Here is a 14,558-nt window from a genome sequence, read left to right on the forward strand (position 1 = left end):
GCCTGCCTGCCTGAAAATTGATAACGAGGTGAATTTTGGGCCTGAATTGTAGGCTTCAATTATACATCAAAAACAAAATTCTATGACCAGCCATGATCAATGTGCTCTACTGACTTGGTAGAGTTTTTAAACACTGTGTTAGGCACAATGCAGTGTGAGGTATAAAAGGCACAATGCAGTGTGAGGTATAAAAGGCACAATGCAGTGTGAGGTATAAAAGGCACAATGCAGTGTGAGGTATAAAAGGCACAATGCAGTTTGAGGTATAAAAGGCACGATGCAGTGTGAGGTATAAAAGACACAATGCAGTTTGAGGTATAAAAGGCACAATGCAGTGTGAGGTATAAAAGGCATAATGCAGTGTGAGGTAATAAAATGTTCAGTCCTACCTTCTGGTCTCTGCTTCCAAGAATATCATTCGAATTACTGCAATCCGAACTGGAGAAACTACAAATGAAAATATACATATGGATGAATGGATGGATGAATGCATGGATAGATGATTAGAATGATAATCTGCAGACCTTCACAAGTACAATGCTCTGCACCTGCTGGAGACAAATCCATCGTCTGAATTGCAGAGATTGGGGTTGTCTACCGGACCTAAGCCCAGCGAATCGCTGACACGCGCCTCTAAGAGGAACAATGCAGCTAGCAGTCGGGGGCCAGTGGGACGGAGGCCTGGCAGGTGGCGCCGTGGAGCTGAGAACGAATGGCAGGGTGCTGAAGATAGATAAACAGCTCAGCCCCTCCCCTGAGCAGCCAGGAGACCCTCTGTCGGAGAGCTTCTGAGCCTGAATCTGACAAGGCTTCCAATTATGACCCTCATGGGGCAGGGGAGGGGGCTTCCTGAAGCGAGTCGTTTCGGGATCCCAGCCTGCTTAAATCGTCTCAGTGCCCCTCAGCCTTCGTTTCGTTCTGCAGACCTGTCGCGAGGCCAGAGCTTGGTGTGAGATCTTGGCCATACCTGGGGGCTTCGGGATTTTTCTGCTGTCCATCCATGGCACCCTTAGAGGATTTATCTGCGTGGTGAACAGTGTTCTTCACTATGTTTCGAATGCAGAATATTTTAAAAAGTCATGAGGTGATCATGAGGCGATAAAGAGGCGCTCATGAGATGCTCATGTTATGATAATGGTGGCCCCATGCAGCAAAGGCTTATGGGATCATAAGGTGCTTCGGGGTGGGCTGGAAATGGCTCATGTGATACATAAAGGCAACTCTGGGCAACTCGCCTCTGACCAACCCCCAAAACGGGCCTCTAGTGGTGAAGGAACAATACCTATTTAAAAGTATTCCCAAATTCCGAAGGCAATCCTACTGATTCCCCCAAGCTGTGCTTCTTTTGACATGTTGAACTACAGACAAGTTTGCTTGTCTTTGTAATGCTGATGAAACAAGTTCCACAGCAGAGAAAGCAATTTACTTTGCGCGGGGAGAATTTCATTCACTTATAATAAGTTTACATTACCTGGTCTGCTTATTCATGCTATGCATGAGTTTCACCAAACAAATACAGATGGAAATCTAGTTAATATAAAGACTGATGTAAATAACAAATATATGTCAAGGACCAGACTACTGTGAAACACTTTATTGCGTGAAGGATGGAAAGGAAGCTTGTGTACGATTTCCCATAATCCTTTGCTGTTTCAGTATGACTGCATATCCTTCCTGCTTTCATGTCTTAGCGGCTGGACTTTGAAGACAAAACTGTGCACATCTTCAAAGTGGAGGCATCTAACCCAAGCACAGATGGGAGGTCCCAGCACCCGGGCCCACTCAGGGACGCCGCCACCGTCCGGATCAGCGTGGTGGATGTGGCCGAGCCACCTGTGTTCGGCAAGCCAGCCTACGGCATGGATGTGTATGAAAACGCCCCCGTGGGCATCGTTATCGGAGCCGTGAGTGCTCAGGACCTGGACGTGGGGGCCAGCCCAATCAGGTGACCGTTACATCATCGGCGGGAACTTACTGCCTAAAAGGCGGAGCCATGGTTATCAATACGGCTAACGATTCATATTAACTGTTTAAAACTGATTACAATAAGGGCTGTGCATAAGGGAGGGAGAGAAAGTTCCAGACACTGGGGGGGGGGGGCACTTGACCATATGTACCATAGCCCCCGTCCCCCCTACCCTGTCCCCTTCAGCCTCGCTTCCCTAGTTTTAAGGGTAAACTGAGATTATTTACAAAGTGAGAGCGGCAACTTGCGCAATGTCACTATAAACTCAAGCTGTTTCACCCTGGCTACCGCTTTCAAACGAACAAACAAACAAATAAAACGATATGTGGATTCATTGATAAATAAATAAATAAATAAATAAATAAATAAATAAATAACTCCTTAGCCATGACTTAGACATCGGCATATAGCTTTTTATATATTTTCACAGAGTCCCAGGGCAGGTGCAACGCCTCTCTGGGGAAAAGCGTAACGCGGGAAGACAATGATCGTAAACAACATAAATGCTGTCTGGAGGAAAGGGAGGAAAGCGGCAGCTGTCACTTTGTCACACGGGATTCACGCCGGAAACTTTACACTTGTTGCAGTAGCTATCGCTCTTTTGCACTGCGGAGACTTCGCAGAGGTGTGAGGAATAAAGCGCAGCTTGCAGAACATGTCTACCACGCTGCCGACATTAGTATTCAGAAAGAAAAAACTTTAACGCACCCACCACTTTTTATGTTACTTAAACTTTCATAAAACCTTCCTATTAATTCAGGCTTGTCAGTGACATGGGTGATTTAAAGTCGCCCTGTAAAAGAAACAGAGTCTCATTATTTTCTGGGAAACTGCCTGCTTTTTTTCATATTGAATATAAATTAAATCAGAGACTGAGCAATTTGAAGAGAGACAGTCGGCGAAACATCAAAGTCCGGTGCTTTGCTGTGGGTATCGTAATTATCCAAAGTGCCGGCCATACTGCATAACCTGAAATGCAGTCCTGCACCTGATGAGAGATGTCCACCTCTATTCCCACGCCGCTTTCAATGCATCAGTCGATAGCTAAACACACTCCCTGATGATCTCCCTGTAAGAGTATGACACTCGTTTCACCCCCCAAACCCAGAAACACTCCTTAACTGCAGTTAAATGTCAGACTCGTGGTTCCTGTATTCTCTTAATTAACGCTTCAAGTGTCAGTCATACGACAGACAGGAATTTTTATTAGCAGGTCGATTTATTCAACTTGTCTATTTATTTAGCTTAAATAATCCATTTTTAAAGTTGACCTTTCACACGAGTAATGTAAAGGATTGCTTGAGCGTAATGTCAATTTATTATTGATTAGCATGTCATCAGAGGCCGGTTTTTTCGTTTCTGGGGCACCAACCAAAAAGTTACCTTGGGTCCCTCTTCCCCACCCTAGTATAGTGACTGTTTGTGGCCAGCAGGGGGCCTCCAACCTTTGCAGTCCTACATAAATGTGTGGGTTGAGTGATGGTAAACAGTGCTGTGGAGTCACAAGAAATAAAAAAATATTGAGATGTATAGTGAGTTGTTACTGAATGAAGTAGCAGATCTCATTTTAAACTGTGGAGAAGACGGCTTGATTTCACTCCCATCTCTGACACCAGTGAAAAGCTCAGCAGCGTCCTGGTTGATACCTTGCATACCTATAATGCTTTCTGGGTCTGTTTTCAGATATTCCATGGACTGTATGGAGGACACAAACTGCTCTTTTGAAATAGACCCAGTGAAGGGAACTATTTCCACCACAAAAGCCTTGGACAGAGAGCAGACCGCGGAGTACAACATCTCCATAGTGGCAACTAAAGTTAGTAAGTATGAAAGAAAATGTGCTATCTAATCTCACAATTCCTTATCTGTAGCTGTAGCTTCTACAAGTAATCCTTTCTAAACAATTATCTAGTTTTACACCAGTGTTTCTCAACCTCGTCCTCTGGGACTCCCAGATGGTCCTGTTTTTGCTCCCTTCCTCTAAGCCAGTGGTTCTCAAACTCGGTGCTCGGGACCCACTGCCCTGCTTGTTCTCCAGCTATCCCTGCCTTACACACTGCCGATTACCTGTATCAGGTGTGTTCAGTCAATCAGAAGCCGAAAGACAGCTGGGACTTGAGTGTGGGGCAGGGATAGCAGGAAAACAAGCAGGGCAGTGGGGCCCGAGGACCGAGTTTAAGAACCACTGCTCTAAGCAAAAACTTAGACTGTCTGGGGGTTCTTTAGGACCGGATTGAGAAACACTCTTCTACACACAGCTTTCTTATCGTGTTGTAGCACCATCTAGTGGAGAAGTATATCTTTGCCAATGTTCTAACATCTGACAGGATATATACCTGGGGTAAGCAACCCTGATCCTGGAATGCTTGTATCCAGCAGGCTTTCTATCCTACCTGATGAGTCACCATCTGCCTCAGTTGATCTGAGATCAGTTGTGGCTCATCAGTGACCAGGTAGAATGGAAAACCTGCTGGATACTGGTACTCTGGGATCAGGGTTGCTTCTTTTCAAAAAATGAGAAGCTGTAACCTTTCTATGTGTCTGACAATCACTTGCCATCTCCAAGAGAATTTTAGGGGATTAACTATATATTGAAAAATAATTGAAAAGTAGCTGTACAGTGTAATTGTAAGACAGTGGCTTGTATTTATTTGTGCTGATGTGAGCTTGGAAAAGATGTAGAGTTCAGGAGTTCTGAATGCCTGAAGTCAGTCTATGTCCCCCATTCGATCTGTTTCCCAGCCACTGATGCAGTTTGGGGCTTTTATGGTTTTCTCTGACCACAAGATCTTTCCCCAAATCACCTCTGTGTCACCATCCACCATCAAGGCTTTTCTTTGAGGAGACAGTTGGTCCTGCATGATGTCACACCACGGATCTGCATTTCAACACGATTGATCTATTAGTGCTCAAGTCCAATACAACACAGAGTCACATTAGTCTTTGCACGATTTTCATTTAGAGAGAAAAGCACTACTTTTAATAGTATAAGGTTTAGTCGTACCTTAATAACTTAATTTTTAATAGTAAACAAACATTCTAACTATGTAGGAATTTGAATCCTACATATCTGCAATTGTTTTACTAGTAAGAATTATTATTTTTTTACTAGTAGGGGCTGTGTTTCGACTAGAAAAAACTTGTGCTACAGATGCGTGTAGCTCATTTTTACTAGTCATATGCAGCATTGTCACTGATTTTCATTGAATTTTTCTATCTCATATCCCAAATTCCGGTGGTGCAGTGGTTAGCAGTGTTGCCTCACACCTCTGGGACCCGGGTTAGAGTCTCCGCCTGGGTCACATGTGTGCAGAGTTTGCATGTTCTGAGTGTGCCCTGCGATGGGCTGGCGCCCCGTCCTGGGTTGTTCCTTGCCTTGTGCCCATTGCTTCCGGGATAGGCTCCGGACCCCCCACGACCCAGTAAGGATAAGCGGTTTGGAAAATGGATGGATGGATGGATATCCCAGATTCCATTTTTACTAGTAAGAACTTATACTGTAGATATCTACATCTTAATTTTGATCATCCTAAAATCCAGATTCACATATTCATAACTGTTTTTACTAGTAAAAATGTAATTACAGGTATCTGCACTGACATTTCTACTAGCAAGAACTGAATTATGGATAAGCGAACCTCAAATTTTTTTAAGGATTGTAGACATCTTTTATATTGATTTTTTTCTAGTAACAATACTGTTCTTGCTAATAAAAGTCATAATTTCTAAATTGAACTCTAGATATCGGGAAGAACTGATGTTTTATTAGTTAGAATGTTATTTTTACTAGCATAAATCAAGTTATTAGGACTAAACCTTATAAAAAACAGTTTGGCTTACCGTACTACATGACCCACAATGCAATATGGTCTTAGCGAGAAACACTACTTGCATGCAAAGATGGCCATCCAGGTGAACAATGGTGATATCCGATTTGTGAATGAATGAACTTTTTGTACGTCCATACATTGCGCAGCTCAAACTCTTAGATTCTAAAAATATTTTACAGATTGTCATATAAAAATGCAGCAATATTTAATTCACTTACATTTACTTTTCATAAACTGCAGCCATGGTGCCTTTCAGTGCCTCTCCATATACCATAATCTGTTGTATTTCTGTTGTATAATCTGCTTGCCCTACCGCATGTTGGCTGTGGCTCACTACTCCCGACTATGGTGTTCAAAGCATGCCCCAAAGTAGGCCAGGAGCACCATCTAGTGGGCTCAGAAAATACAGCAATTGGTTCATATGATGCATTGTTTTGGCCGTCACTACTCCCTACTCTCCGTAATCGACAAGTTAGCAAGTTTAGCACATTTGGATGAATCAGGTACTGGGCAATTCTTGTGAGACGCATAAGACCCATAGGAGATGTTTATAATAAAACTTATGTAACTTCTTTACCACCCCCCACTAGTCAGTGTTATGCGAAGTTCTTCATATGGCTGAATGGGGCACCTGCACTCCTTTCACGGTGATTGTTGGTCTCTCATTTTACAATATTACAATAGTCATATTTTTTTCCAAATGAGAGAAAATGTGTTTTTGAATGTTATTAAAATTTAAGTAATTTATGAATGACTTCTTTCAAAGTTATTGGTTTCATAATTCAATCTCAAAATGAGAAAGTGTTGCCTTTTCTACCTGGATGCAGCAGGTGCCTCTTGTCATGTAACGAGAGATGAAACACTCACAGGCAGGCATTTAGGCGAAACAAAAGCAATGTTTACTGAAATTAAAAAAAGCAATGACTGGAAATAACCAAGGTGGCATGGGATCAAACATGGGAGGGGAGAAGCAAGGGAGGGCACAGGCAACACAAGGGCTCGACATCAGTTACCGGACTAGCGACGACGAGACAAACAGGTTCTTAAATATAAAGACTAACAATGGGGCACGCATCAGGCATGGGCCATCAGGACCACATGAGGGAAGAGAGAGGAGGGTCAGGCAGACGTGGAGGCAGGACATGATACCTCTGACCTATATGGTACATTAGGATAAAAAGGATATTTGCACTGAGCTGGAGTGAGATAGATTTTAATGTTTGTCAGTCAAACCAGTCAGATAAAAAAATCGTCCTTTAGAAAAATATATGAACCGCCACCAAATTTGAAAATATTCTGGCTATTCATTAATTTGCTGATTTAACTTTCAGTTCTTTAAGGGACGTTTCATTTCAGCCTCTGTCTTCCCTCAAACAGCTCGATATGCACAACGATGTCTGACGATGTTTGCATTCATTCTTCAGGGAGTCTGGACCTTTCCAGCCAGGCCACGGTCACCATCCACGTGCTGGATGTTAATGAGTTTCCTCCAGAACTCATCACACCCTACAAGACTTTTGTTTGTGAAAACTCCAAATCCGGGCAGGTCTGTTTCTGCACAAATGCAAGTGATAAATCATGCTTAAGTCCTAATGAAGCCAAAAGCATATGAAATGATGTGAAAAGAATGAAAACGCGATTACCGCGAACTCAGAGGATGTGCTTAGAAGAGGGAAAAGTAGCGCCATCTGCTGTTTGGGGACGTTTTTAGCTACTCTGGGGTGGGGGGGTTGGGGAGGTTGAGGGGGTGAAGTTTGTTGCCTGATTGATCTGGGACGAATTTGAACTCCTAGCCCCATCCCATGCAGCACACAGAGTGATAATACACTCTTTGGCCTGAGGCATCGTCACAGAGAGTGATAACATCAGTATATGCCTGCTCTCCATGTATTTGTAAACCAATCTATGGTACTCAGACATCAAAATCCCCCATTTTCACAAAAAAAAACTGTTATTCTAACCAAATGCATTTGGCCCGCATGTTCTCTTTTGACTTTCATTTAGTTTGAAACGATTGAAACACTCATTCAGGCTACAGACGCCGGAGAGAAGATATATGGCATTTTCACGTATGCTGTATATTCTCCGGGGTAAATGAAGCATTCTCATACCGTATTTTTATTTGAGGGGTAATTCTCAAAGTGCAAAGTCTCCCGGGCGCCATCGCCATCTCAGATCCCGCTGCACATTCGCGGCTGTCGGCAGACGCTCTGCATTCAGGTCGCAGTTGTCATCGCGCCTCCCTGTGACTTCCAGGCGGTTGGGTTTTGCCGGGAGGAACGGCTTTGGTGATTAATCAGTGTCACGGGCCTCAAACTGGCAAGAGAAAAATAGCACAGGAGCATCTCAGACTCTGCCTGTCCCTACTTTTTCTTTTTAGGTCATTGGCATCGTCTCTGCTCAGGACAAGGACCTGCCACCCGCAGGACAAAAGTTCACCTTCAGATCACTGCCAGGGGAGATTAAAAATGATAATTTTACAGTCTGGGATTTTGCAAGTAAGGACTTAAGTGTGCATTTACTGGCTATGTTTAGGGCTTAAAGCTGGATTGCAGTCTTTATCCAAAAGAACACCATAGGTACAATAGGTTTACAGTGCTCCAACAGGTTTGGTACGGAGTACAGACATTGCACTGTACCACTGCTGTGTGCTAAATTAAGGACTAAATTAATGCTATGATCCTGACTAGAAGAAAAGCAATTTTCAGCAAACACTTGGAAAACCACTTTCATAAAAATTAGTTGTATGTTGTGTACCTCTGTTTAAATGAGATCGTGTTTCTGAGATGGAGTTATTTCATTATCTGCAGCCGATTGCAGTGAAACCTGCAGGTTAGGGGTGGATGGTGGTGAATCACATTTGTCCAGCTTTTTAACCATTACACCACCTTCTGCCACCTTTCCATTATCTGCAGAATCTAATGGGTTTCATGGTCCTTTTTTTGAACATGTTCACCACCTGCTGGTCGGCAGACAACACTGCGGGCATCCTGACGCAGCGGAGCGGCTTCAGGCGCCGAGCTTTGGACCGCTACCTGGTGCCAGTGGTGGTGGCGGACAGGGGCTACCCCCGCCTGAGCAGCACTGGCACCCTGACTGTGCGCGTCTGCTCCTGCGGCAGGGACGGGAGCCTCATATCCTGCAGTGCTGAGGCCGTGTTCTTCCCTGCGGGTGTGAGCACAGGCGCTCTCCTCGCGGTCCTTCTGGGAGCAGCTGTCCTCCTGGGTGAGGAAAAAAAAAAAAAAAAAAAAAAACGCTCCTCTGCAGTGACAAAACTCTGCCACCAGGTGGTGATAGAGTCACAAAAATGAATAGCCTGGATGAAAAAGGGATATACATATAACATTGGGAGAATGCGGAGAATGTATCGTTTTTGGTTCCTGTTTGGTCTTAATATTAGCATTTTGACACAATATTTTTAGCAATTGGAGATTCTTCCATGAAGGACGTTCTGTTGCTATGTTCCCATCTCCACTCGTTAATACCGAGTCGTCTCTAAGATAAGGGACTGGCAGCGGGGGTCACACGCCGGCTCCGTGTGTCATGTTTTCAGCTGTGTGTGCATGCTGCTGCCCCCTGCTGGCACACGCGAGTACAAACCCTGGCTTGTCTGGTGTTCCTCCCTCGCAGTGACTGTGCTGCTGTATGTCGCTCTCAGGCGGCGACGGAAGAGCGCGGTGCCGGCGGCGCCGGGAGACGGGGACGTCCGCGAGAACGTCGTTCGCTATGACGACGAAGGGGGCGGGGAGCAGGACACGCGCGCCTTCGACATGGGCGCCCTGAGGAAGCCCGAAGCGGCGGAGGCCCAGCTACATTCCAGCAGCCGCGTCTGGGTGCCCCCCAAAGAGGACATCCCGGACGTGCGGGATTATATCCACCGGAGGCTGGTCGAACGCCCCAGTGAGAGTGCCCCCCCTCCATACGACTCCTTGGCCACCTACGGCTATGAGGGAGACGGCTCATTGGCGGGGTCCCTGAGTCCCATCGAATCCTTGACAGCGGAGGTAGAGGAGGACCACGGTTACCTTGACGACCTGGGGCCTTCATTCGATAGCTTGGTAGCGATAATCAGCAAACCTGAGAGTCACCGGGACACAGAAGAGGAGGAGGGACCCTGACAGGAATGCCAAGCCGGCTGCCTGTTATTCTTCATTTAATTTTAATGGGTTTTATGTCCGTCCATCCACATATCCATCATCCACCTGTCATCTATCTGCTTACCCTGCTCAGGGTCGCAAGGGGGGCTGGAGCCAATCCCAGGCAACACAGGACACAGGCTGGGGTCACCGTGGATGGGATAGAGGTTTTATGTCCAGTTCGTTTTTTATTTTCATCCAATTTAATATAATTTTATTTTCTAAAATGAGATCTCAGAAATATCGGGGGCTGGGGCAGGAAAAAAAAAAGAATAAAACACTGACTAAAAAGCTGGGGGGAAAGCAAATTATGCATTTATAGATGCATAATTTATTTTAATTGTTGTGTTTTTGACATGAGTGAAAGGAAAGATTGCACAAGAATTTTGAGAACTCTGCAGCATAATTTGAAGTGCCTCAAAAATGTCTTTGAAAAGGTTAAAAATATTTTAGCTAAATTCCTTGGCAAAATACCCAGTTTTCTTTCTGAATCACCTTCATCCGTTAAGTACATCACACACTTTTTTGCCAAATATATTTTTTATGTACGTATCTGATTAATATGTTCGATCTCCTTTTCTCCAAAAACAATATTTCTTGGACTAATTGTCAATGTCTGTCACAGAATTGATGACTTCAGTATGAGGACATATTTCTTTTTTGAAACCCCTCGGTTTCCAATTTTTCATATGGTTGCAATGACAATTTTGTCAGCTTGACATGCCATCCTGGTCGAGATACACGCACCATGGGAACCTACAGCACACTTTAAAACGTCATAAACCACAAATGAATTCCTCACAGTCCAGGCTTTGCTAGATATACCATTAAAATCACATTCTTTTCTTCCTGCGACTCATTCGGATAACTGTATATTTTATTGTTTTCTGATTTCATTCATTTTACCGGCTGCAAGAAGCATAAGTGAGTAGAAATGGCCAGTACCAGCGTCGTTCTCTTGGGTTTTGATGTTAGCCAACTTCTGTCTATTCGGAATGCAGAGAGACGTATCCATGACTGTCATGTGTAATTTAGTTTGCTATGATGTAGCGTGACTGAGATACGTTAAACACTGACAGTAAACAGGACTCACAGCTACGCCCTTCTTTAAAAATGATTATTCACTTGCTGAAGCGACTCAGCACCTTGACAACAACATCAGCCCTTCGTATATACTCCGGCAAGCCCGGCCCTCCCGTTTGTCATATTTCTAAGGCACTCATTTCCAAAGCTTTTACATATGTATCTTGCCAAAGGTGCCCTTTTGGAAAATAAAAGAGAGTCAATGAACAAAGAGACAAACAGACAGATAGATAGACAAACAAGGATTTAGACAGAGCATTTTAAAACAGTATGTTTTCTTGGAACAAATTGGCGTGAATGTGTCTGAGGTGTTTGCCAACATCCAGGCTGTTAGGATATTCGCCCATCCCTGTTCATCCCACTCACATGATGATGGTGACACCCAGCTTTCTTCTAAGACTTTGAGGGACCTCAGGACGACATGTATAAGCTGAGAGTTATCAGCACCCCCCCCCCCCCACCCTGTCCGCACCTGCACCATCTGCCATAAACACTTCAGATCTGTTTATGCTGATGTCTGATTTTTTTCCTCCCTTTCTAAACATTTCGTCTCTCGTAGCGATAGCCACCTTGTCGTTTTCATCAGATGAAAATGCGGGGCTGTTTTTTTATTTAATAGCTGACCTGCTGATTGTGTAGAGGAGCGCTTTTAGCATATTGCTATCTCGAATTTGACACTGGGCCGTGATTAAGTACTACAGCCCTCGGAGGGAAAAAAAAAAATTAAATACAGGGGATGATTGTGAGAAAACTCTGACGAACCCATTAATCAGTCTCTGGAAACATTTGCACATTACTATGCTTGTTCGGGTTCGAAGAGCTCCGTGTTCATCTAAACATTGACAAATTAAGTTTGGCTAATCAAGCTGAGGGTAAAAGGTTTAAGAAACGAACAAAATCCACTTCAAATATTGATGAAATAAAGCGGGTCGTGCTGCACCCAGTTGCCGGTGTCAGTAATTGTAATTTTTTAATTGCAGAAGTTCATGTTGATTAACTGCCACATCCCATTAAGAACAGATGACTATTAAGTGCTCTATGGTGAGGGAGTCCTGGATGAGAAGACCTCTTCAGGCATGACCTCTCGGCCGCAAACGGCACCTAATTTGTTTATTACCAACATGCTGTTGATAGCTAATTCTTAAATTCTTTGTTGTGTCCAGTCGCATGTGGCCACAATATGTACAGAAGACAAGCCTGACTCCTTTAATAAGGCCACCAGCGTGCATCTTATTTTAGAGCGTTTTATAAATATAATTACTGCAATGTCCATAACGGCATTTCTATTATGTTGCTGACAATGCCCAATGTTGTACGGATGATGAATCGCTTGGCAATCACATCTGTATTCCCCCAATCCTCATTTATCCATGATATCCTCTTAAGAGGCTTACGAATTCGTAAGCCGAACGGCATCCTTCAGAACTCAAACAAGCCGGAGGCGGAGTCAGAGCTCATTTGCTTCTCAGAAACAGTACAGAGACTCTATTTCCCATGTTGTAGCATGTAACTATAAGCTCATTTGTCCACTTCATGATTTTTTGAAACAATGTCTGAACTTAATATCTAAAATTATTTGTCAATTTTTCAAGTATTGTTATATAAAAATTTGATGTTGGTTCTTGGGACGATGGTAAATTTCCCATGCATGGTAGCCAGTTCTTTTTCTTATTATAATTGTTATTATTATTATTATTATTATTATTATTATTATTCAATATTTTAATGCTAATGTTAATTTCTCATCAGTCAGTGTCACCTTTTTGGACTTTTTTTTTTAACGCCGATGATCCCTTGATGAGGCTTCTTGTTCTGTCCCAGGACTTTTTACTACCTCAGAATCTGTGGGACGGTGAGCCGATTCCACCGGAGTCCTTTTGGGGTGATGCTTCACATTGACTGAGTCACCAGATGCTGTCGATTGTCTGTGTTTCTAAAAAAACAATTACAATGATCACAAAAAAATAAACATATGTTCTAAGAAATTGTTAAGGAATACAATTCCTACATGGTATGAACTGAATGTGATGAGGGTGATTAAAGAGCAAAACCTGCTGGTAAAGAGGTATTATTAGACATATTTTTATTGCTTTTATTTTTTTTTGCAATCACTACTACTGTAAGTTTTAATCTAAACCTTTTAAATGTGAATTTAGCCATTCCCCATCTATCTTCTACACTGGCCATCTGGTACAGGGTCATGGTTATACTGCACAAATACACTTCCACCCAATACATACGCATGCCAATACACACAGCATCACAATCTATTTAATTTATACATTTCATGGTATTATTGACCTAATATAGCAAGTAAGACAACTTTAAAGAGATAGGAACAAGAGGCCCACAGAGCCAAGATTTGGGCCCTGCCTTTACAGGAATCCCGCTACAGCACTGCTAGATCCATGATCACCTTAAGTAGCTTTTTAGCGTTAAACATCGCACTTACCAAAACAGGCCCTTTTCAGGTAGAGGTAAGGAGACGTAAAATCGGGAAATGCAGTGCATGCGATCCTTAGTATCAGACCTGAAATTCTAATGCCTTTATATATAGAAAGGTTTTCCTCACTCCCACTGAATGCATTTCCATCTGCATGCATGTTTGTGTGATAAATGCACTATTTCCATCTACATGCATCTGTGGGTTATAAATTCACTGCCAGTTTCTCTCAGCAGCCTTCAGAACAGGAAGCAGGGGCTGCGTCGCTGTCTGCTGCCCCCCCCTTGACATGTCAGAGTCTCCCCCCCCATCTCGTTATAATGGCCCGGGAGTCCTGTTACACACATCGATGCTAAAATGTGGGCGAGCCTCCGTATCTTTGCCCCTGCAGAAGCCTTGAGTTTCAAATTAGCGGAATCAAGAATTTTAGACTCCAGTCACTTCTCCTCAGCTCCCCCATTATACTGACAATGACAAGAAGCTAATTAACAGATTTGTTGCTCTGAGCACAGCCTAAAGGGAGAAAGACGAAGATGCCGGTAGCAGGGAACAATAAAAGAAAGCAGGAAGAAAGCTTGACACCTCCACTGCTGCAGTCCGAAATATTCGCCATTGTGTAAATCCAGCATTCCTATTCATCTGCGCAGAGAAACAGGAAAAATCACGTATTTTACTGGCAGAACATGCTGTCTGAATGAAGAGGCTCCATCACTCTGACACACGTGGAAACTCTTCAGCTTCTTTTGACATGCTGTACGCCTTTTGAAGTGAATTCTATATCTTAATGGAAAGTTTTCTGAAGGAGTAAACATTACACTTCAAAAAAATTTGTATTATGCCGGCCCACTATGTTATTCCGGATTCAGTTTTTTATGGATAGAACTGGAGTGAAAATTAAACTCCTATGTAGCAGAGCGTATAATAAAAAAGTTTTAGAAATGTTTACGCAAAGGTAGTTTTATTTGTGAAAGTGCTAATACTGTTCTTTTGCGGTTAATGAAAAAAACCCCCCCTTTTTTTTTTTTTTAACATGTGTGACAGTCTAACGGTGAATGTGACTGATCATAAAACGATGCTGGACGTCACACAGAGAGGCCCAC

At 43.3% G+C, this 14,558-nt stretch overlaps 1 protein-coding gene across 1 annotated transcript in view; it reads left to right on the forward strand.

The window, feature by feature from the left end:
- Window positions 1-12,795, forward strand: part of LOC125740241 (cadherin-12-like) — a 36,563-nt gene extending 23,768 nt beyond the window's left edge. The window contains exons 7-12 of the mRNA XM_049011133.1: window positions 1,692-1,945; window positions 3,650-3,786; window positions 7,221-7,342; window positions 8,177-8,294; window positions 8,770-9,021; window positions 9,427-12,795. Coding sequence (XP_048867090.1) covers window positions 1,692-1,945; window positions 3,650-3,786; window positions 7,221-7,342; window positions 8,177-8,294; window positions 8,770-9,021; window positions 9,427-9,914 — 1,371 coding nt within the window. The 3' untranslated portion in view covers window positions 9,915-12,795. The remainder of the gene's footprint in view (window positions 1-1,691; window positions 1,946-3,649; window positions 3,787-7,220; window positions 7,343-8,176; window positions 8,295-8,769; window positions 9,022-9,426) is intronic.
- The last annotated feature ends 1,763 nt before the right edge of the window (window positions 12,796-14,558 follow it).

Source organism: Brienomyrus brachyistius, chromosome 4, assembly GCF_023856365.1.
Source record: "Brienomyrus brachyistius isolate T26 chromosome 4, BBRACH_0.4, whole genome shotgun sequence".
NCBI classification, from domain to species: Eukaryota; Metazoa; Chordata; class Actinopteri; order Osteoglossiformes; family Mormyridae; genus Brienomyrus; species Brienomyrus brachyistius.